The following is a 21764-nucleotide window of genomic DNA, read 5'->3' on the forward strand; positions in this document are numbered from 1 at the left end:
CCATGTACTTTATTTCCGGTGTCACGTCCCCCCCACCGGCGCGCGTATTTAAAAACCATGGCTGCATTTTCTCTGCACCATTTACCGAAGCTTTCAATCACCGATGTGGGTCGATTTATCCAGGAATCTTGCGCTACCGCAACAAGTAAAAAGGAAAAGGGCTTGAAACTATATGTTTCAAGCTACATCGGAAAAGAAGTACATGGCAGAGTCGGAATGCGGAAGAGAGTGTGCATATAGACTATTGGACCAGGTGTACCAGGTGGTGTATCTAACGTGGGGTCAGGTCAGGGCTCTCACCATGTGTTTGCTGTGGGCCGAGGCGCGGGCCCTGCCCTCCTCTGTACAGGTCAAGCTCATCTTCATCTCCTCCACCTCCTCCTTCAGCATCTTCTCCTTCTGAACCAGCTGCTGCCCCCTAGAGGAAGGAGAGTGTTGTTACACCTGTGGTACAGTGTGTGTGTGTGTGGCAAAATGCCTCTCACACACACACGGTCACACACACACAGTCACACACAGTCACACGCAGTCTCTCACACACACATGCAGTCTCTCACACACACACACACACACACACACACACACACACACACACACACAGTCTCTCACAAACACAGTCTCTCACACACACAGTCACACACACAGTCACACACACACACACACGTACTTTAGGCAAGAAACTGCAAGCAAATCCAATTTCGGCCTAAAATAGCATTTTTACGCAAAGCCTCAACGCAGGCAGCTTTCCAGTGACTCCAGGCCTATACACCCAGACATCATTAGAGAGACACTGTGACCGAATGACATCTTCTACGCCAAGGAGAACCCAGAATACAATCACTAATCACATGGTGGGCTTGGTGTTGGGTCAGGGACTCAGACTAGGTAACAGTACTCAAAAGGGCTTTCACACCGCCCACCGTTCCGGTTCACGTTCTCAAACCTAGTCTGGAACCGGCCGGCGCGTTCAAACCGAAAATAAATTGGTTTGGAGCCTGAAAAATTGGTTCGCAGCCGGAACCATAAAATAGTGGTTCTCAGCGCGAACCAAAAACTAGAACCGTGACGTTGTCAGTGGGTGTGTCATATTAGGCTGTGAAGACTAACAAGAAGGTAGGAGGCAAAGCGTAATCTAATATAAATCTAATCATTAGCGATTAAAACAATTATCTAAAGTTTCATCATTCTCTCTATCTTCCTCACATGCTCAGCAAACACACACACACGCACGCACACGCCCACACTCACACATGCGTGAACTTCGTAAGCCATTTCTATTCCAGTAACGGAACAGCTGGTTAGTAAGAGAACGTGTTGAGAAAGCGTCTTTTTTTTCCCATATGAAAGTGTTTATTTCAGATACTGTAGTGGAAGATATTATCCTCATTTCCAGTGAAGTAGCTGCCATCTTGTTGTGACATTTTTGTTTATCCCGCCCCTTCATCACCCAGCGTTGATGACGCAGATGGTTCTGGTTACACTGGTATGAACCCTGATGGTTCTGGTTACACTGGTATGAACCCTGATGGTTCTGGTTACACTGGTATGAACCCTGATGGTTCTGGTTACACTGGTATGAACCCTGATGGTTCTGGTTACACTGGTATGAATCCTGATGGTTCTGGTTACACTGGTATGAACCCTGATGGTTCTGGTTACACTGGTATGAACCCTGATGGTTCTGGTTACACTGGTATGAACGCTAATGGTTCTGGTTACACTGGTATGAACCCTGATGGTTCTGGTTACACTGGTATGAACCCTGATGGTTCTGGTTACGCTGGTATGAACGCTGATGGTTCTGGTTACACTGGTATGAACCCTGATGGTTCTGGTTACACTGGTATGAACCCTGATGGTTCTGGTTACACTGGTATGAACCCTGATGGCTCAGTTGGTAGAGCATGGCGCTAACAATGCTTAGGTTGTGGGTTTGATTAAGTGTCAGATAATAATAATAATAATAATAATAATAATAATAATAATAATAATAATAATACATTAGACTTGTATAGCGCTTTTCTAGACACTCAAAGACGCTTTACAAACTGAAAAGATCGAGTAGTAATAATAAAAAGAAACAAAAAATAATGGCATGCATATACACACACTGCATGTAAATCCTATCTGGGGTTTGTATTGCTCCTTTTAATTGAGGGAAACTGATCCTAAACCTGTGTCAAAGGGTCAACTGTGTGTGTCTGTGTCTGTGTGTGTCTGTGTGTGTCTGTGTGTGTCTGTGTGTGTCTGTGTGTGTCTGTGTGTGTGTGTACACATACACTTTGGCCTGGTTCCTGAGCCCCTCGTTCTCCTCTAGGAGCCTCTGGTTGGTGTCCTCCATGGTCTCCATGGACTGTTTCAGCTTCCTGACATCCTCCTGAAGCTTCTGGTTGCTGAACTGCAGGTCGGCCACACAGTACACCAGGTCTGACGTCTCACTGTGGACGTACACGCACACACACACATTAGTGGACAAGAAAATGTACTCGCAACACGAACAAACTCTCACACACACACACACACAGACAGACAGACACACAGACACACGTTAGTGGACAAGGAAATGTACTCACGCAACACAAACAAACTCATACACACACCAGAACACACACACACACAGACACTTACAGGTCGCCTCGAGAAGCTTCCCCTCCGAAGGCCTCCAGACTACCAGAGGTCATGTTCAGCAGCATAGACCGCTTAGCTACAAGGAGAAGGAGAAACATCTTTTAACATGACTACTCATTTAGCATTACTAAATTATTGTCTGCAAATTGTCTGGATATTGCTAATTGTAGTCTTATTTGTCACTTATTGTCACTTTTTTTTAATCTTGAATTATGCCTATTGCCTTATTGTCTTGTGCTGCAATGTCGGGAACCGAAGCCTAAGAATTTTACTCTCACACTTATGTAATATCGTGCCGTAACAATAAACTTGAAACATGAACCTTAAAAGAGGAAACACTGTAGAAAACCACAACCCTGTTGATAAACAACAAAGAACAAAGGCATCAAACAAAATCCCCTTCATTTAAGTATTTATCAAGGAAAGTGGTCTTAGCAACAATTGTCACGGTTGTCATATGACCCAGAGAAGCGTGCGTGTCATATGAGCGAAAACAACTCACACACGGTCACACACACACACAATATGATTCATGTACTTTCGATAGGAAACTGCATGCAAATCCGATTTCGGCCTAAAATAGCATTAAAACTCACCTGATAGGCTGTCTATGAGCCTGACTGACTCCTGAGTCTGGTCTTCCTCTGCCGTGTCCTCCCTGAGGTGGGGCGGTACAGTGACCAACATCAGAGAATAACGCAGGTTCCGAAAACTGTACACAGCTGTGTGTGTGGGTGTGTGTGTGTGTGTGTATGGATCTGTTACAAAAGCTGCTTCGATAGACAATCAAGTCTTTGATGACCATGTATGGTAGTGGGTAGGGACTAGGGGGGTAGGGTGCTGCTGCTATGCAGTGGCGACATTGATAAGAGGAAAGGAGGGACATAGATTCCATCCAAAAGGGTCAAGGTCACTAGAATAGAGAATAGAAGGGTCTAAGGACTAGGGTGTAGGACTAGGGATGAGGGGGTAGGGACTAGGGGGTTTGATTAGGTGTTGCGCTCCAGACCTTACCCGTTGTTGCGGCAGTCGTCGATCCACTCCTTCATGATGCCGTGGTAGGTGTCCAGGTCGATGGACACATCCTTGTGCTCCGGGTCCAGCATGTTGCAGAGCTCATCCAGACCGCTGTCCTCTGAGCTACGACTGGTGGTGTGGCGCAGGTAATCCACAATCCGGGACACATATACCTTACCTGGGAGAGGGAGAGAGGGGGGTGGGGTGAAGGTTACCACCTCTACCGCCATCATCACCACCACGGTTATGTATGGGTTCACTATGGCTGTTGACCGGGACATCGTCAGACACAGAAGCCATAGCTTCCCTTCTCCAACAAACAGCTTTTAGAAAATCAGTTCAGCTCTTCTTCAGACAAGGAATGGTAAAATGGTAAATGGACTGCACTTATATAGCGCCTTTTTTGCTGCTCCAAAGCTGCTCCAAAGCGCTTTACAACAGCCTCTCATTCACCCATTCACACACACATTCACACACCAATGGCGGCAAGCTGCCATGCAAAGCGCTGGCCCGCTCAATGGGAGCAATTTTGGGCGGTTTGAGCCCCAGCTGGCCACATGTCAAAGTGTTCTTGGGCAAGACACTGAACTCCAAATTGCTCCCAGTGAGCGGGCCGGCGCCTTGCATGGTAGCTTGGCCGCCATTGGTGTGTGAATGTGTGTGTGAATGGGTGAATGAGAGGCCATTGTAAAGCACTTTGGATAAAGGCGCTATATAAGTGCAGTCCATTTACCATTTACCAAGGAGGTGGTCTGAGGTAGCCAGTGTTCTGATGGCATCCAGCGCCCCATTAACCAGAAACAGTACGCAATACGCCTGCTGTAGATAGATACTGTACATACAACACAACTACCTCACTGTACTAACTACCTAACTGTACATAACTCAACTGTATACAGCCCATAACTGTGTATACCTCTAAACTAAACTGATGTTTACAATACTACCTCTGTTCTTACTGTATTGCATAGTTACCCATCACTACCATTCTTGTTCTATTTATATCATGTTCTTATATCACTATTTGCACTTTTGGTTGGATGCTAAACTGCATTTCGTTGTATAGTACTGGCACTCTGCGATGACAATAAAGTTGAATCTAATCTAATGTGTGTGTACCTCGGCGCTGTGTGTCACAGGAATGGAAGATGGTGTCGAGCAGATCCTCCTCACAGATGAGGCTGACCTCATCCATTGTCTCCTTCCCGGCTTCAGAGGAGAACATGGTCCCTACACACACACACACACACCAAAAGCAGCCATCAAATAAACACATGATCTACATGCGGTACAGAGCTCTGCTTCTAGTTGAAAGAAAGGTCACCAGGAAGAGTACTTGCATTGTTCAGTGACGTCATCATTTCACAGTAATTCAATCACATGCAGAAATGACCCTTAATATGAGATAATCATGTAGGGAACACACACACACACACACACACACACACAGAGACACTCACACAGAGACACACACACACACACACACACCTATCTGTTCCCTACCTTCCCCCATGGAGAGCCTCTTGACCACCAGGGGGCAGGGCAGCTCACACTCCAGCAGGGTGGAGGAATCAGACACACACACACAGAGACACACACACACACACACACCTATCTGTTCCCTACCTTCCCCCATGGAGAGCCTCTTGACCACCAGGGGGCAGGGCAGCTCACACTCCAGCAGGGTGGAGGAATCAGACGAGCAGAAGTTGAGGTTGTAGGAGAGCAGGCCGTGTGTGGGCGGCTGAGTGTGTGCGCGCGACACAGACTGACTCCCCGCTCGCTCGCCGTCCGGCCCCCTCCTCTCGGGCTGGGTGAACTGGGGGCTGCGGGGGAGACTGTAGGGAGTGTCTCTGGTCTGGGGGGCCGGGGTGGAGCTGGTCCGCTGCCACACCCTGGCCTGAGCCTGCCCCGACCCTGACCCGAACCCAGTACCCCTCCATTCCCCTAGGGTACTGTGGATGCTATAGGTGGCGTTGGCGGGGTTAGGGAGGCTATAGGTGGTGTTGGTGGGGGTAGGGACGCTATAGGTGGCGTTGGCAGGGGTAGGGACACTATAGGTGGCGTTGACGGGGGTAGGGATGTTGCAGGCTGGCGTGGAGAGGGTGGAGGGGCAGAGGGGGGGCCAGGGGGTGCTGGCGAGGGGCCTCGGTGAACCCTTAGGGGTCAACATGGCCTCCCCCTCCACCTCTCCTTCTCCTTCTCCTCGGACGGCGCGCTTGTTCAGGATGGCCTCCAGGTTGCAGCGCAGCCCGGACTGGGGGCTGTCGTAGCTGCTGGAGCGGAACTTGGGGATCTGGAAGGGCGAGTTGGGCGAGTAGGCCTCACTGCCGCGGCGCTGGATGGTTTGCAGCTTGCGGCAGATGCTGTCCACGGGGTTGTGGCGTCTCTGGGTGGTGCAGTGCATGCTGGGACAGGCAGGGAGAACAGGCCGAGAATACCTTTTAGTGGATTAACATACATGTATGTATGGTTATGGATGGACAAATCACACATAGACACAAAATGTAGTATCAAATAGGCCTACATTATTTCTTTCTTTCATTCATTCATTCATTCATTCATTCATTCAACGCATGAATTGCTACACATTTCGAGTGGTCAAGGGCATCTTATCAATAGGATAATATGCAAATAGGCTATAGGCTACCGGGGCTTCCCTACCTGAGTGAACTCAGGACGGAGAGACTATTTATACAATGACACAGTTATCAGTATTCTATGCAAAATGAGTCTACTACACAACATTTTCCCTCTACACAACAAAGTCAGCGTATGCTGAACACAACCTTTGTTGATAAACAAACTAATATTTGTGATAACGGGTGACAAGCCCCAGAGTATCAGAACTTGTTAACATTTGGAGGAAAAAGACATCACTCATGCCTATTTCAACGACGCCAATTAATTCCTTGTCAATTAAATCAAGTGGCGTTTATTTGCGTTGAAACATCGACCTGCCTGTAGTTACCTTGCACTCTTTCTGTGCGTGTATATTCCGCGTAGAACTCTCAATTGGTGTCAATTCTTGTGTCAAGCCTAGTCAAACAAAACTCAGCTGTTTCAATCACACGGGTTTTCAATTGCAGCGCTAGAAAGTGACGTGGGGCATTTAAAAGCTGCAGCACGCATCTCAAACCAAGCCAACATTGCCCCCATGTGGTCAAGATAGTTATAACACTCATTTACAACGTCAGATGTGAGAAGTCACCTATTGTGCACCTACGGAATGGTTTATTTTGTTCAACATGAAAACCTGATAATAACATGTATTTATAATGCACTGTTGGAGATGTGTATGTGAACTGGATGACGGTAAAAGTGAGTGTTGTCAATTACATTTCTTATTGTATGAATAGTAGGCCTACAATTGTTAACTCAGTAGGCCTTCATACCCAGTAGCCTGTCCACATCAATGAGTGATTTGTGAGATAATTGTAAGCAGATAAATAAAGGGTTAGGGTTATAAAAGAGACTTTCAAGTCTGTCCATAAAGGGTTAGGGTCCATAAAGAGACTTTCAAGTCTGTCAGCGACAGGGAATTATGTATGTAATCGGCCTGGGGATGCACCCACAAGAAACCACACAGACTTACAGACACCGTGGCCTGGGCTGCTTGTGTTGACTTAACTTAACTGTTGACCAGCCTTTAGTGTGTCACCATTACAAAGATCCGTCGAACAAGCTGTGGAATGTTTCAGACATGTTGATTTAATGGGTAACCCTCCTTGTGTTACTGTTTATATCAACGCTAGCATGCTTCTGATGAGTCTCTAACGTAGTATGATCAATCATTACCAGGTTTCTACACAACACATGTTTTATTTGGGGCAATTCATTGCTTATAGGCAGCAAGACAGATTCATATTAAAAGTTCTATACAATGATGTATTTAGTTTGTAGCCACACAATACAGTGACACATGAGGGCTCAGGAATTGTTGGACTATCTATGTGGCTTGGCCCTTTCACTGTGTGTGTGTGTGTGTGTGTGTGTGTGTGTGTGTGTGTGTGTGTGTGTGTGTGTGTGTGTGTGTGTGAACCATTAATAATGTAGGTGTGTAACCTGTGTGTCCACATTCTGTGGACGTTCTCCAATCGCCTGTCTCCTCCCCTCTAGCCTTCCGTTATAACCTTGGTTTGCAGGGTCATGTCGGGACTCCCTTCCCAAATACTCAAGCAGCAATGATGTCCAAGGTATGTTCACTATTAGGAACACTTGTAGAAATCCTATTTGAAGAACCCTTTCTAGAGAGATGATAGCCTACTACATTCACACCAAAATATGTTCTTCTACAGAGACAGGAAATAAGGAATTATAACCCGTTTTTGGTTCTAGGTTCTATTCCATTGGTTCTATTTTTGCGAGTGTGTAGCCTGCTTGTAAATAATTGATAAAGAAACGTTTCTTATGCTGAAATAGGACAATACTGTTCAAACAATAATGATAATGTTCATACTGTATGGTCTAAGCCCTGTTGTGTGACTCCTCTCAGGCTGTACGCGTGACTGTCCATAACCCCATAATAACATGTTGCCTATATGGAGGTATTCAGCACGAGTAGGCCTACGTGGCCAATGGATGATGGATCACATAGGTTATGGCACATTTGTGGAAAAGAAATAACCTTATTGTTGGCTTGCGCGTGCCACTGATCCGACAGTAGGCCTACAAGAGTCTGATGGTGAACAAATAAAAAAATTATCTGTAAGCGGTTTATCGCTCTCGGAGACAGAGACGCGCCTCGGGTTGACATAGTCGTCATGGCGAGTGTTGCAGTCGTCCCCTCATCAGCAGCCAGCGCGTCTCTCAAGGTAAAAGAAAACCCCGTCCCGTTAACGAATACCGGTCCGCTCGGCGGTCCTTGCGACTCCATAGGAGACGTTCTTTACTATTTCTGAAGGCGGTGGGATACGAAGTCCCTACGCAGATAGCTCTTCATTTAATTTAAGCCCCAGCTGCCGTTTAGCCGACACAATATAAGATACATTTATTTTAAGGGCGTTTTTTAATTATTATTATTATTATTTTTAGAGATAAGCTATTGAAATGTAATGTTTTGCTGCAACTGACAATCTGTTATCTGTCTATTATGTATAGGCCTATTGCCTTGCTCTATATACTGTAAATATAGGGCACCGCAAATGACGACACATTTTATATAACAATATCACGCAGGCGATATATAGCAGCTGTTATAGCAGCATACAGACGGATGACTGTTACCGACCTGACACTGTACCAATGGCACTGCCTTGATTGTTTACCTTATTCGGGTCGTATTTACGTTATAATATCAATATTTGAATTATCTTCAAACCATGAATTATGAGTATGGCTTTTAAAACAACCGAATTAAATAAGTTCATACGTTAATGACGTATTGACATATAAAACGTCCTTGTTATTTAGATATTATACGTTCTATTCTGTTTATTGTGAATCATAAAACAATGTATTGCCTGGCTAGTTTTTTGAAATATCGGCTCAGGTAACCCTGCGACTGTCACATTGATAAAGGGTAAAGTGAGTTGCAGTGCTGAGGAGGGAACTCTAGACTCCTGCAGTCTCTCTCAAGGACAATACCTATTCCTATCCCCATTAATATTACATCAGCAACCCACACAGTCAGTAGTCTACTTCCCAACACCACTCTCCTCTCCTCCATCTAAATGCTGTCACTTTCTTTCTCATTCTCTGTTAAACCTCTCTGTTTGTGAATGCATGATGCAATGTTTGTTTACAATCTTCCCCCAGGGCTGTGACAAAGATGTTTCCAGTAATGGCACGACTCAAAGCGTCCACAGCTTCAAGGTAACTTTTGAATTGTTAACAAAGCAACGCAATCTGACAAGCAGCATTTCTGTAGGACTCTTATATGCAGTTACTGTTGCATTCAGTTGCATCATTACTTGCCTTCAGCATGGGGTCCTGCTGCAGCATTTTGATGTTTCCTGGATATATTCCAATATTCAAAAACCTCCCCCTATAGATGTCAATCAAAAGGTCCATATCACAAATAACACCATAAATCCCCATAAAAAAATAAAATAAAAAAGAAATATTCCCAGCTCAGCAACAAAAGATTTAAAATATTCCACCAGATACGGTGGAGTTGGACAGAGACGGTCCAACTCAGAGATCCATGGACAGCCCCTCCTGAAGCCCTTGGTGTGGCCCATGACCCCCAAATTGAAAGGTGTGACCCCGCATGTTGTGATGAGGCCCTCAGGGTGAGAAAGAGCATGGGATCATGGCCCTGCCTTGCCTCCCTCCCTCCTCCTGGAGGTTGTCGTGTTGTCTGTCAAGAGAATCCACTTTCCCAGATCACGCTAAGCATCTGCCTGCCTGTCAGGCTGTGTCCACGGCTGTGACATGCTCTTTGATGCTGCCTGCATGGGACATAGGCTCAGGTACAGATTAGGAGAGAAAGAGAGTGGGGGAGAGAGAGAGACAGAGAGAGAGAGACAGAGACAGAGACAGGAAGAGTTGTCATTTGCAGGGCCAATAACATCACTACAAATCACACACACTCACGGCAGTCTTTCAATTACTGAAGTCCTTTGGACGGTACTATTATACACTTTTGAACTGTGTAATTAAAAATGTTAAATTGGCAAGGGCTCCCTTAAAAATAAGGTTCACATCTCAATGGGATGACTGGATAGATGAATGAACACAAAAATCAAAAATAAACATCTTGAAATAATAAAATCGTAAAATACTTCTGGACCTGTTGGACTGGTTGTTATATCATGTTATATATGATATATTATCCATAGGGTGTTCCTGAGACTTCCTGATTGGGAAATAAGCACTAGAATGACCCTCCAAGTTGTTGGAGTTCCAAGTGAGATACTTGGACCATTATGATGATATCCAAGTTTATCCATGTTGTGACGCGTCCACCGTCTGTCAGCTTCTCAGCAGAAAACAGGTCATTGGTTGAACACTTGTTCCCACTTCAAAAGCAGTCAAAATACTGGGACCTACAAATTCCAATGAACCAAACACACATACCATTGGCCCCTCTGTAGGAACCACTGTAGTTACCAGGTATGTGTGTTCAGGTTGTGAAACTAGTTAAGTAGAAGTTAGATACTGTACATACCGTTCATACTTACATACTGTACATACTTACATACTGTACATACTTACATACTGTACCTGCGCTGTAAACCTAATCATACCTTTCCAGCACCAGCATTAGGGTAACATTTCAGTTATAAGCTATTTAGTTTGAGCCCTATTAAAAATATTTGATTTGTGTAGTAGCCAACTAAAGCACTTGGATGATAAGAATATCATGCCCACTCTCTAAACTGTGGCCTTTACCCCATTTGGCATCATAAGGAGTGGGGTAGAGAAGGAGAAAAGCCAGAGTTTTAACACTAGAAGAGCTGTGATGGGGTCACGGTGACCCCTGTGAGTATTTTTTTTAAATATCTTTGCACTCGATCAAATTTCAGGACCCTCCTTTCATGACTTTTCCTAGATATGTGCGTTCTACCACCCAGTATCCTTACATATTCAAAATTACATCAGGATAAGCTAATATTTAAAGCTATTTTGCAGTTAAATTAGAGGCAGGCTAATTTAAAAGAAGCACCCTCTAGTGATCTCTGTGTGTAAATAGCAGATTTACATTCTAAAGAGGGGGTCTATTAGATCCCCAAGGCGGCTCTTTACTAGTAGGTAATAGGCACGGCTGTTGTAAGCACTGTTGATGCCCGGGATAGATAGGTACTTTATTGATCCCTGAGGGGAAATTCAGGTGTTACAGCAGCTCAGACCACAAAACAACAACAAAGTAAGGTGACAATTGAAGAATAGGCAAAATAAAATAAAGATAGACCGATAGACATTTGGGACCTTATATAGCGTAAGTATGGTTTAACATCCTCCAGTCTGATTCTGGTCACCCAGATCGGACCAGCCAGAGGAGGAGTTGTACAGTCTTATTGAGGCAGGCAGAAAAGATCTCCTCTAGCTCTCCTTAGTGCAACATAGTTGTAGTAGTCTGTTGCTAAAGGAGCTTCTCTGGTCTGCCACAGTGTCATGTAGGGGATGGGAGGGATGATGGCCAGGAGTTTGGTCCTCATCCTCCTCTTGGCTACCTCCTATACTGTATCTAGGGTGACACTGAGGACAGTTTTCCTAATAAACTTGTTCAGCCTCTTCGCCAACCATCAGACAGACTGACTGACAGACAGCCAGACAGTCAGACTGACAGAGAGACTGATAATTGTACCCATGTCTGTTTGTGCTTGCAGTGACATGTCTGAGTCCAGGCTTCCACACCTGAGCACCAATTGGCCGTTGTGTATTTATAGTCTGTTAATCCTTCACCTTGCTGGGGTGTGAGGTGAGACAAACAACACTGAAGGTGGATTACGGCCTTATTTACCTAACCGAGGCCCTGCCGTACTCTCAGAGCTCATGTGGAGTCATTGTTACTGTCAGGATATAATCTGAATATATTCTGACGTAGTCATCGTATCGTATGTCCGATTACTCACGACATGGCAGACCACTAAACAAACTAGGCATTCAGTGCACATTTTTTATAATGAGCCTACCACCATTGTTTGTTTGTTTTTTAAAGCGATGAAGGCAGAATACAAAGTACCGGTAATCAGACATTACACCTCTTCTCTAACTCTCAAACCACCTCACTGGAAATGTATGTGGACCTCAACAACTATCAGACAGTTGGATAAACCAATGAGATAGATTTAAGGTATACAGATCAGTGGGATAAAGCCATGGAGTCTCATTTACATTTACATTTTTGGCATTTAGCAGACGCCTTATTCCAAAGCGACTTACAATCAATACATTTGAATACTAAGCATGTTTCTGTGCATTGATGTTGTTAACTCTGGCAGTCAGACAGGTGAGTGATCTGTGACCCTGTGTGAATACGGTTAGAGAAACACGTGTCCGACAGTAATAATCTGACCATGCTCTCAGCCCCGTGACTGTCGACTCCTCCCCTCCGTAATCTGGGATTACGCAACCCTGCACCAGTGCCGGCAATTCTGAGACTCTCTAATCCCACGCAGGTGTTAGCGACAGACAGACTGACAAAGGAAGATTGAGGTGGAAGACGACCCTAACAACAGATCTAGAGTCAGATGACCCCACCTCCAATCCTACTGTTAACCATACAGAGATGGAAGAGTATCTGATCCTATATCAGTGGATAGGGCAGGGACAACTGCCTAAAGATCAGCTCCAATTTGCCTGGCATTTTGAGGGTCATGTCATGCACCTGGGATTATGAACCTGGAGCGACCCCTGCTGGTGAAAGGGAGAGATTCACGTTGAACAGCAAAGCTCCGAATGTGTTTTAATGAGCACAGCACACTCATCTATGTGTAACGTTTCCAACTGTGGGGCCACTACCCACATACCATATACCTTTAGTCCTAAAGCAGTGTGTGTTATTGTATAGCTGAATCATGCGCTCTTAGATAAAAACGTTTTAATATGTACCAAAAATGGATTCTTAATTTCTCCATGTAGGGGAACCGTTTTTAGAACCCTGTAGAATCCTGTAATGTGTTTCAGTGTTCCCTTTTCACAGAGGGTTCTAAATAAAAACCCAACAGGGTTCTACATGGCATTATATATACATGTATAAGAGTGTGTATTCTGTATTCTTCCCTTCCCCAGGCAGCTGATGTGGTCATCGAGCTGTCCAAGACCCACAAGGCCAAACCTGACCTGACCAACCTGGTGTTTGGGACCGTGTTCACTGACCACATGTTGACCATAGAGTGGACCAGCGCCGGGGGCTGGGAGAAGCCTCACATCAAGCCCTTCGGTAACCTGTCTCTCCACCCGGCCTGCTCGGCCATGCACTACGCCGTACAGGTAAACCCACCTGGGTCGGCTAACGAGTCGCTAAAGTGGAGGTTCAGTAAATGTTTTTCTTCATTATTGATTATTGGCTAAAAAATGGCAGATGAACTCACTGATGCGCAATGAATGGCAGGATCCACCAGGATCAACTAGCTAACTCCACTCAAAAGGAGGGAAATAGACCTTCTAACTACTCCAAAGCTGGGTGGTTAGCACTTTGTACCCATTGTACTTTACATGTGTGAAGTTAAATATTTGGATTATAGTTATTAGTTACTATTACATGTGAGATTTAAATATTTGGATTATAGTTATTAGAAGCTCACCAGCACTGACAGGCACGCTGCCATAGCAGGGTCCTCAAATCTCGCCCTCATTTCTGATTCTTTTATGTGGAAATAGAGGGCACACACAAGGAGTTTTGCGTTTGAGAGATTTTTTAGCTTTGGTTTTAACGGCTTCTGCTGGGAGAAGTGTGTGAATGCAACTGTATGGTAAATGGACTGCACTTATAGAGTGCCTTATTCTATAACGCTTTACAATGGCCGCCGACCTTGCGATCATTAGACGCCGGCTCTACCTCCTTGCTTACAATAATTCAGTTGTATTCTTTTAGTTCATGTTTGTGAAATGAATCACAGTGATAGACTCATAGCAGGATTTCTTAAGGCTATACTATCATATACTGTTTCATTGTTCAGTGATTGAGTATAATAACACATTTTAAACATATATTTCCCCCCCTCTATGTCAGTCATACACCCTGTTCTTCTCTTCTCTTCTGTTGTGTGATCAGCTGTTTGAGGGTATGAAGGCGTACTGGTGTGCTGACGACAGAGTGCGTCTCTTCAGACCCATGCTCAACATGAACCGCATGGCCAAGTCCGCAGAGAGAGCCTGTCTGCCTGTAAGAAACACACAATATCAAATATTCGTTGATTTCTTTCTTTTTTATAACAATTTGTTCTGAACATACCATACAATCCCACTCAAGTCCCACACCGTGCACGCATGAAAGCACAGAGGAGAAACCTTGAAAAGAACTAGATACCCCCCACCCCTCTCTCTCTCTCTCTCTCCCTCCCCATCCCTCTCTCTCCCCACCTCCCCCTTTCTCAGGCCTTTGACAAGGCAGAGTTGGCGGAGTGTATCAGGAGGTTGGTGGAGCTGGACCAGGATTGGGTCCCTCGGTCAGACTGTGCCAGCCTGTACATCCGGCCCACCTTTCTGGGGACTGAGGTGAGGAGAGGTGAGGTGGATGGGAGAGAGCGGTCAGCAAAATGGTGCTGACTGCACATATCTATTCACACAGGCTTAGTGATAAGATTGAAGTGATAATGCTTGTGTATGTGTGTGTGTGTATGTGTGCATATGTGCGTATGTGTATGTGTGTGCGTGTGTGTGTGTGTGTGTGTATGTGTGTGTGTGTGCGTGTGCGCGCTCGCTCGCTCGTATGTGCGTGTGTATGTGCTGTGTGCGTATGTGCGTGCATATATGTGTGTGTGTGTGTGTGTGTGTGTGTGTGTCCGTCCCTAGCCCTCCCTGGGAGTGAAGAAGCCGTCCCATGCGTTACTGTACGTGATCCTCAGTCCCGTGGGGTCCTACTTCAGTACCGGAGCCAAGCCCGTGTCTCTGTGGGCCGACTCCAAATACATCCGCTCCTGGAGGGGAGGGACCGGGGACTGCAAGATGGGAGGGTAGACACACACACTCACACACACACACACACACACGCTCACACTAGGGGTGCAACGGTTCAGTTGGCCCACGGTTCGGTATGAACCTCGGTTTTTGAGTCACGGTTTCGGTATGTGTGTTTCATCGCTGTATTCAATACCAAAACCAGAATGAATGACCCCACAACGCAGATTTGTAGCAATCCGAGGCTTCCTCAAACTGTTGCCATGTTCTCAACTCCGCTCGCCATGAACAAACATTTGAACAAGAAGCAACTGTGCTCCAGGCCAACTCCACCTCCGACTTTGAATGAAACCGAAAACCGCCACGGTTCACGAGTGTATTGAACCGTGGAAGGCAAACCGAACCGTCCGTAAAAAAAACGTTGTTGAACCGTTGCATCCCTAGCTCACACACACACGCTCACACACACACGCATGTACGCACGCCCGCACGCACGCATGCATACTCACACCCGCGCACGCACACACGCACGCATTCACGTACACACACAAATGCTCACACACACACACACACACACACACACACACACATGCACACACACACACACACACACACACACACACACACACACACACACACACACACCACACACAGGCTTGTCGAAGAAACGATTGCAACAGATCGTCCGCGCTTTTTTCTGTTTTTTTTTGCATTGACCCCTGACCCTAATACTGTTAATACAGCTTTAAACCAGATTATTTAGTAAAGCGCTTTGTCTTTGATTGTGACACATTACCAAAGGGGTCACACACACTCGTAGGGTAACTGAGGCCAGTGGCACATGTGCTGGATTCCAATGGACACATTCAACAACAAAATAAAGACACAATGCTCGCTCATGAATCAACAATCAACATCGTTGTCTGTGTCATCAGAATGTGCTTGTGACACCCGATCATGATGGTTTGTTGCAGGAACTATGGGGCCTCTATCTACGCCCAGTATGAAGCAGTGGATTATGGGTGTCAGCAGGTTCTCTGGCTGTACGGGGAGGACCACCAGATCACTGAAGTTGGCACCATGAACGTCTTCCTGTATTGGACCAATGAGAACGGAGGTAATGGTGGTCATTTTCAGTGTGTCAGCCAATCAGATTATTAGCTTTGCTTCACTTGGCCTACTGGAATGCAGGAACTGGTCTTCTGAACCCATTTGGAGGAGTGTTCCTCAACCTTTAGCCTAGCATGAACTATGGTTGTATTATAGAGACCTCTAGTGGTCAGACTGGATACTGCAGTAGATGCGTTCTTACCTTCCTACGCAGGTGTGTCATTGAAAAAGACAGAAGTTGCTCCTAATTAAAGATTCGAGGATGTGATGTTCTATTAGTGGTTAGAGACAGCCTCCACACACTGATTTCATCACCTTGTGTATTTCTTATATGCTGAAAAATGTATGTGGAGGCTGGTGACTTCCAGAATTGAGGAGGCCAATTTTTTTTCCGCTTGCTCGCTTCACTCGCGATGGAATGTTCCCTGTTCTTCTTATCTGTCTTTGTTAAAAAATATTAATTTGTGTTTGGCGGTACTGAAGGGATTGGGACACTCTCAGGATGGTGGATGAAGCAGCTTTTATTGCCTGCACAATGGGTCATCAAATAAACAAAACAATTGGCATGAATCTCTGGTCCGCCTGCAGCAGCTATTGTCCCTTCTGCTCAGGCTCACAACATTCACCACAACATACTACATACAATCAATGACATGTCAAAAGCACTCAAACACTATGTCAATCAGACACACAACATACAATTCAGAACAATACTTCATCCATTTCTAATATTTATCCTGCAGAACAGCACTCATACGCGTGTGGCGGAAAAAGGTACTACACGGAGGCCAGGCCTCCTGTTCCCACCCATTTTCAGTGATTTGGCCAATCACATATTGCCATGAAAAAAATTGCATTACATTGACTTCTATGAGAAACCACTTTCCGACAGGAGGCCTGGCCTCCGTGTAGTACCTTTTTCCGCCACACGCGTGTATGAGTGCTGTTCTGCAGGATACATATTAGAAATGGATGAAGTATTGTTCTGAATTGTATGTTGTGTGTCTGATAAAAAATATAATTATTGCTTTTTTAAATCTCTCTCTCTTCTCTCAAATTATTGGGGAGGCCAGGCCTCCTCCACCTCTATGGAGGAGCCTCCACTGGTATGCACTTACTGCAATGTAAGTCACTTTGGATAAAAGCGTCAGATAAATGGCTTATATTCTTCTTCTTCTTCTTCTTCTTCTTCTTCTTCTTCTTCTTCTTCTCTCTTGTTTGTGTCTCCAGAGGAGGAGCTAGCAACACCACCGCTGGACGGCATCATCCTCCCTGGAATCACACGACAGAGCATCCTGGAACTCACCCGCAAATGGGTAGGAGAGAGAGAGAGAGGGGGGGGGGAAAGAGAAAGAGAGAGAGAAAGAGAGAGAGAGAGAGGGATAGAGAGAGAGAGGGAGAGAAAGAGAGAAGGAGAGAGAGGGGGCGAGAGAGAGTGGCACAGTAACAGTAATTCTTCTTCGGCGTATGGGTAGTTGTTTTTCCTCTCCACTCCACCAGGCTCGGGGCCGAGGGGCTACCCTTTTACCACCCCGAGACCTGGTTGAGGGGCTCACCCGGGCTATATTTCTGGACACCCCTCCAGAAGCCACGTCATCGTCTCGTCATCTAATACCGACAGACCATGCATCCCGTTGGGTGGGTGGTACACCGGGCAATCCAGGATAATATGGTCTGCGGTTTGGTCCTCTGCGCCACACTCGCACGACGCATTTGGGGCCAAGCCCCATCTGTGCATTGATGAGCGGAAACGCCCGACGCCGGTCCGGAGACGATTGAGCCTCACCCAGGATAGCCTTGGCAAGTCCATCCCGAGGGGCTCAGCGCCGGCGACTGGGATGTGGTCGCGGAGTTTGGAGGTGTTAGCCTCCCACTCCGCGCGCCACATATAATCCGCCCATCCTGCCGCACTGATGTTGAGATCTCTGCATTGCTGCCTAAGATCCTGTGCGGCAGGCACAAATGGGTGTCTCGACTTGAGACGCCGGGAGGGCTCCGCTGTTATAGTGAGCCTATCATGGAGCAGATGGTTATTAAGCTCCGCGGCCCGGCAGGCGAGACGTGCTGTGGCTCCCATGCGGCGGAGGCCTGCGGGCTGGATGCCTGCTAGGATGGGAAGGTTGTCCACGGGGGTAGGACGCAGGCATCCTGTCACAATGCGCAAGGCTTCGTTTATAGGCGAGTCGATGAGGCGGGTGTGGGCACTGCGACACCATACTGGGGCGCAGTATTCACTAGTTGAATAAACGAGGGCTAGGGCTGCCGTGCGCAAGGTCCTTGCGCCGGCGCCCCAGCCCGAGCCAACCAGTCGCCTCATCAACGCCACACGAGCTGTTAACTTCTTGCGCAGTGACTCGAGGTGTCGGCGAAACGTGAGCGTCCTGTCCAATGTCACGCCGAGATAGATTGGCTCAGCGGAACATGGCAGGGGAGTTCCATCTAGGTGTACTCTAAGCTCACGTTTAGCCTCCCTGTTGTTAAGGTGGAAGGCAGCCGACACCGTCTTTGCCTCGCTAAGCTTCAATCTCCATTTCCGGAAGTATGCCACTAGTGTCTGCATGTCCTGGCTCAGAATCCCCTCCACAGACTGCCAATTTCCAGCAGAGTACACCACTGCGAGGTCGTCTGCGTAGGCGTACTTCCGCGAGAGTGTGTTGGGCAGGTCATAGGTATAGATATTATAGAGGAGGGGGGCCAGGACCGATCCCTGAGGGACGCCGTTCTTAAGGCGTCGAAGCCTGCTTAGCTGTCCGCGACCGGTGGTGAGGGTAAAGCTGCGGTTACGGATGAGCTCCATGATCATTCTGACCATGTGCCTGTCCGGCAGCAGGCGGAGCAGCTTGCAGGAGAGGCCGCGATGCCATACGGTATCGTAGGCAGCCGTCAGGTCTATAAAGACGGCCCCGGCCTTCTTTTTTGCCGAAAAGCAATCCTCGATGTCTTGAGTCATAAGGGTGACTTGATCTACGGTCGACCTCCCGCGTCGGAACCCGGCCTGCTCACGTGGGAGCAGCGGGTCGACAATTGGTTCGATGCGGGCGTAGATGAGACGCTCGAGGATCTTGAAGGGGATGCATAACAGAGAGATGGGACGGTAACTCTTAGGGTCCCCTTCAGGCTTATTCGGTTTAGGGATCGCAACAACTAGGGCTCTTCGCCAGATTTTGGGGATCTTGAGTTGGCGCAAACAGGAAGTGAGGAACGCTCTCAGCCAGGACTTCAAGGCGGGTGCGGCATGGAGAATAAGCTCCGGGCAGATGGAATCAGGCCCCGGAGCTTTCCCTGGCTTTAGATGCTGGAGGGCAGCAGCGAACTCCTCCGGGGAGAATTCACCGGAGATGTAGTCACTGCTAGGTGTTGGGGCCCTCCAGAGGTCTGACACTTCTTTTGCCACAAGTCGAGACGACTCGCGGTCTTTGCCCTCGTATGACCCACTTTTCACAAATTGTGATGCGATTTTATTTGCAGAGATGGGGCAGTGACGGGGGGAGTGTCTGGACCTACCAGTGAGATTGTTCATGATACTCCATGCCTTACGGCTGGAGTGCGAGAAGTCGATGGAGTCAATGGCCTCCTCCCAGCGCTCCTGTCTTTTACGGCTGAGTCTTGACAGCAAGGCTGTTGCGAGCCTGTCCGACTCAGCTCCTGCAGGGGCCTGGAGGAAAGCACAGTGGAGCTTCTCACACTCCTCATCCCAACACGGTTTGTAGCTAATGCGACGTCCGCGTGGGATGGATTTTTTTGCCGCTTTCACCAACATGCCACAGAAGTCCCGGTACGCCTCATCCACGTTGTTAGAGTTAGGCGATGGGAGGTGCCTTGTGGATTTGTTGGTAAGGAGGCGGAAGCGTTTCCAGTCGGCCTTTCGGAAGTTCCACCGTTTCACTGGCTCACTCGGAACAAGGTTCACGAGTTTGGCCGTTGTTATCAGTGAGGGTCGATGTTGAGACCTCGGGAACTTTCCTAGCACACGTCTATCGGGGAGCCGGTTGTCAGCGCTGGCACTCGCGAATGCCAGGTCAGGGTTCGTCCCAGTGTTCCAACGACCGGAGCGGAAGCTGGCTGCGCCCTTGGGGTCGTACAACAGGGCCAGGCTGTTATTAGCTGCCCAGACAGCCAGGTTCTCTCCGTCGGGTGAGTTGGTGCGGTAGCCCCAGTCTTCATGCTGGCAATTGAAGTCACCAGCATAGATACAGGGGTGGGGGAACACTGGTAGACACACTGGTGTGATTCGCGAGGGTGGAGGTTTGTAGACGTTGATGATTTTTAGACCGGCAACGTCCACGCACAGCCACTCAATCTCCGAGTCAGCCGGGGATTGGTCAGCGAGAGTCCAGCTCAACCTTTGTTGGACAAACGTGGCGAGGCCATGCTTCCTGCTCAGGGTAGACCCAGCTAGCTCAAAGTTTGGTAGAACTAGCTTGTCTGCTGATATAACAGTAACAGTAATAACTTGCTAAGACTACAAACTACATCAAGGTAATCTGCTGCATATGAACTCTGTATGATAATTCTTTGCTCCCCCACCTCCTCCCCCCTCCTCCCCCCTCCTTTCTCCCTGAAGGGAGAGTTTAAGGTGACGGAGCGGTACCTGACCATGTCGGACCTCCGCAGCGCTCTGAAGGAGAACCGGGTCAAGGAGATGTTCGGGTCTGGTACTGCCTGTGTGGTCAGCCCAGTGGGAAGGATACTCTACAAGGATGAGGTTGGGTATTTTTATTATTATACATTATTATGTATCTTAGGGTGTGTTCTCACTAGAACATTTGCTTCACTTGGAATCAGAGTTTAGGCTCTTGTTTGCTCTGTGTCGTTTGGAGCTGTGAGAACGCGCATTCGAAGTCGCTCCTGGAGCAAACAACCAACGCATGCTCTGCTTGAAAAGGGTGGTTTCGCTCCGGTTAGAAACGACGCATCGAGGCTGTCCATAGGAAAACAACAGCGCATGCGTGTTGATCTGGATAAGAGCGGGACGAACGGACAATTTTAAAATGTTCTGACCGATCAACTACTACGTCTGTTGCTTCGATTGCGTATGTTACTTTGTTTACATAAAGGGCTGTGAGAACGCAAATCAGAGAAATAATTTATGCAACAATGTTGCAAACTCATCCACTTGCTCCGGGTCCTGATTCAGACTTTCATGTGAGAACATGACCTTATTTTTAGAATAAAATAATGTAATAATAAAACACACACATCATCAATCCATTATTCCAGTCACTCAAATACTTATTCCAATTCACAATGTTCCTCGTTGATAAGCAGAGAGGACATTTAGAATTCTAATTGGAATTTCCGTTTACTTCCTGAACTGACTGAAGCTAATAGACCCCAACCACGGGTGGCCCAATAGCTGATGAAACACATTCCACCAGAGACCAAAAGCATCTAAATATAGACAGGTTTTGAGGGCAAATTCATGCCCAGAGATGAATGCCTCATATGAATTGCCCAACAGCATGTTGTTGAATGTCACTGATCTTCAGTATATTGGTTGT

At 47.0% G+C, this 21764-nt stretch overlaps 2 protein-coding genes across 2 annotated transcripts in view; one reads left to right on the forward strand and one right to left on the reverse strand.

The window, feature by feature from the left end:
- Positions 1–6052, reverse strand: part of lrmp (lymphoid-restricted membrane protein) — a gene marked incomplete at both ends in the record, with an annotated part of 45896 nt that extends 39844 nt beyond the window's left edge. Inside the window, 7 exons of the mRNA XM_080538323.1 lie at positions 301–418; positions 2280–2438; positions 2629–2704; positions 3225–3286; positions 3643–3823; positions 4765–4875; positions 5272–6052. Of these exons, the coding sequence (XP_080394449.1) occupies positions 301–418; positions 2280–2438; positions 2629–2704; positions 3225–3286; positions 3643–3823; positions 4765–4875; positions 5272–6052 (1488 nt within the window). The remainder of the gene's footprint in view (positions 1–300; positions 419–2279; positions 2439–2628; positions 2705–3224; positions 3287–3642; positions 3824–4764; positions 4876–5271) is intronic.
- A 2356-nt stretch (positions 6053–8408) lies between these two features.
- The window catches only part of bcat1 (branched chain amino-acid transaminase 1, cytosolic), a gene marked incomplete at both ends in the record, with an annotated part of 16372 nt that continues 3016 nt past the window's right edge, over positions 8409–21764 (forward strand). The window contains 9 exons of the mRNA XM_080537542.1: positions 8409–8459; positions 9403–9459; positions 13324–13524; positions 14309–14419; positions 14632–14751; positions 15049–15209; positions 16128–16270; positions 17494–17579; positions 20828–20968. Coding sequence (XP_080393668.1) covers positions 8409–8459; positions 9403–9459; positions 13324–13524; positions 14309–14419; positions 14632–14751; positions 15049–15209; positions 16128–16270; positions 17494–17579; positions 20828–20968 — 1071 coding nt within the window. The remainder of the gene's footprint in view (positions 8460–9402; positions 9460–13323; positions 13525–14308; positions 14420–14631; positions 14752–15048; positions 15210–16127; positions 16271–17493; positions 17580–20827; positions 20969–21764) is intronic.

The sequence above is a fragment of the Nansenia antarctica genome, assembly GCF_963989245.1.
Source record: "Nansenia antarctica genome assembly, chromosome: 8".
Lineage (NCBI taxonomy): Eukaryota > Metazoa > Chordata > Actinopteri > Argentiniformes > Microstomatidae > Nansenia > Nansenia antarctica.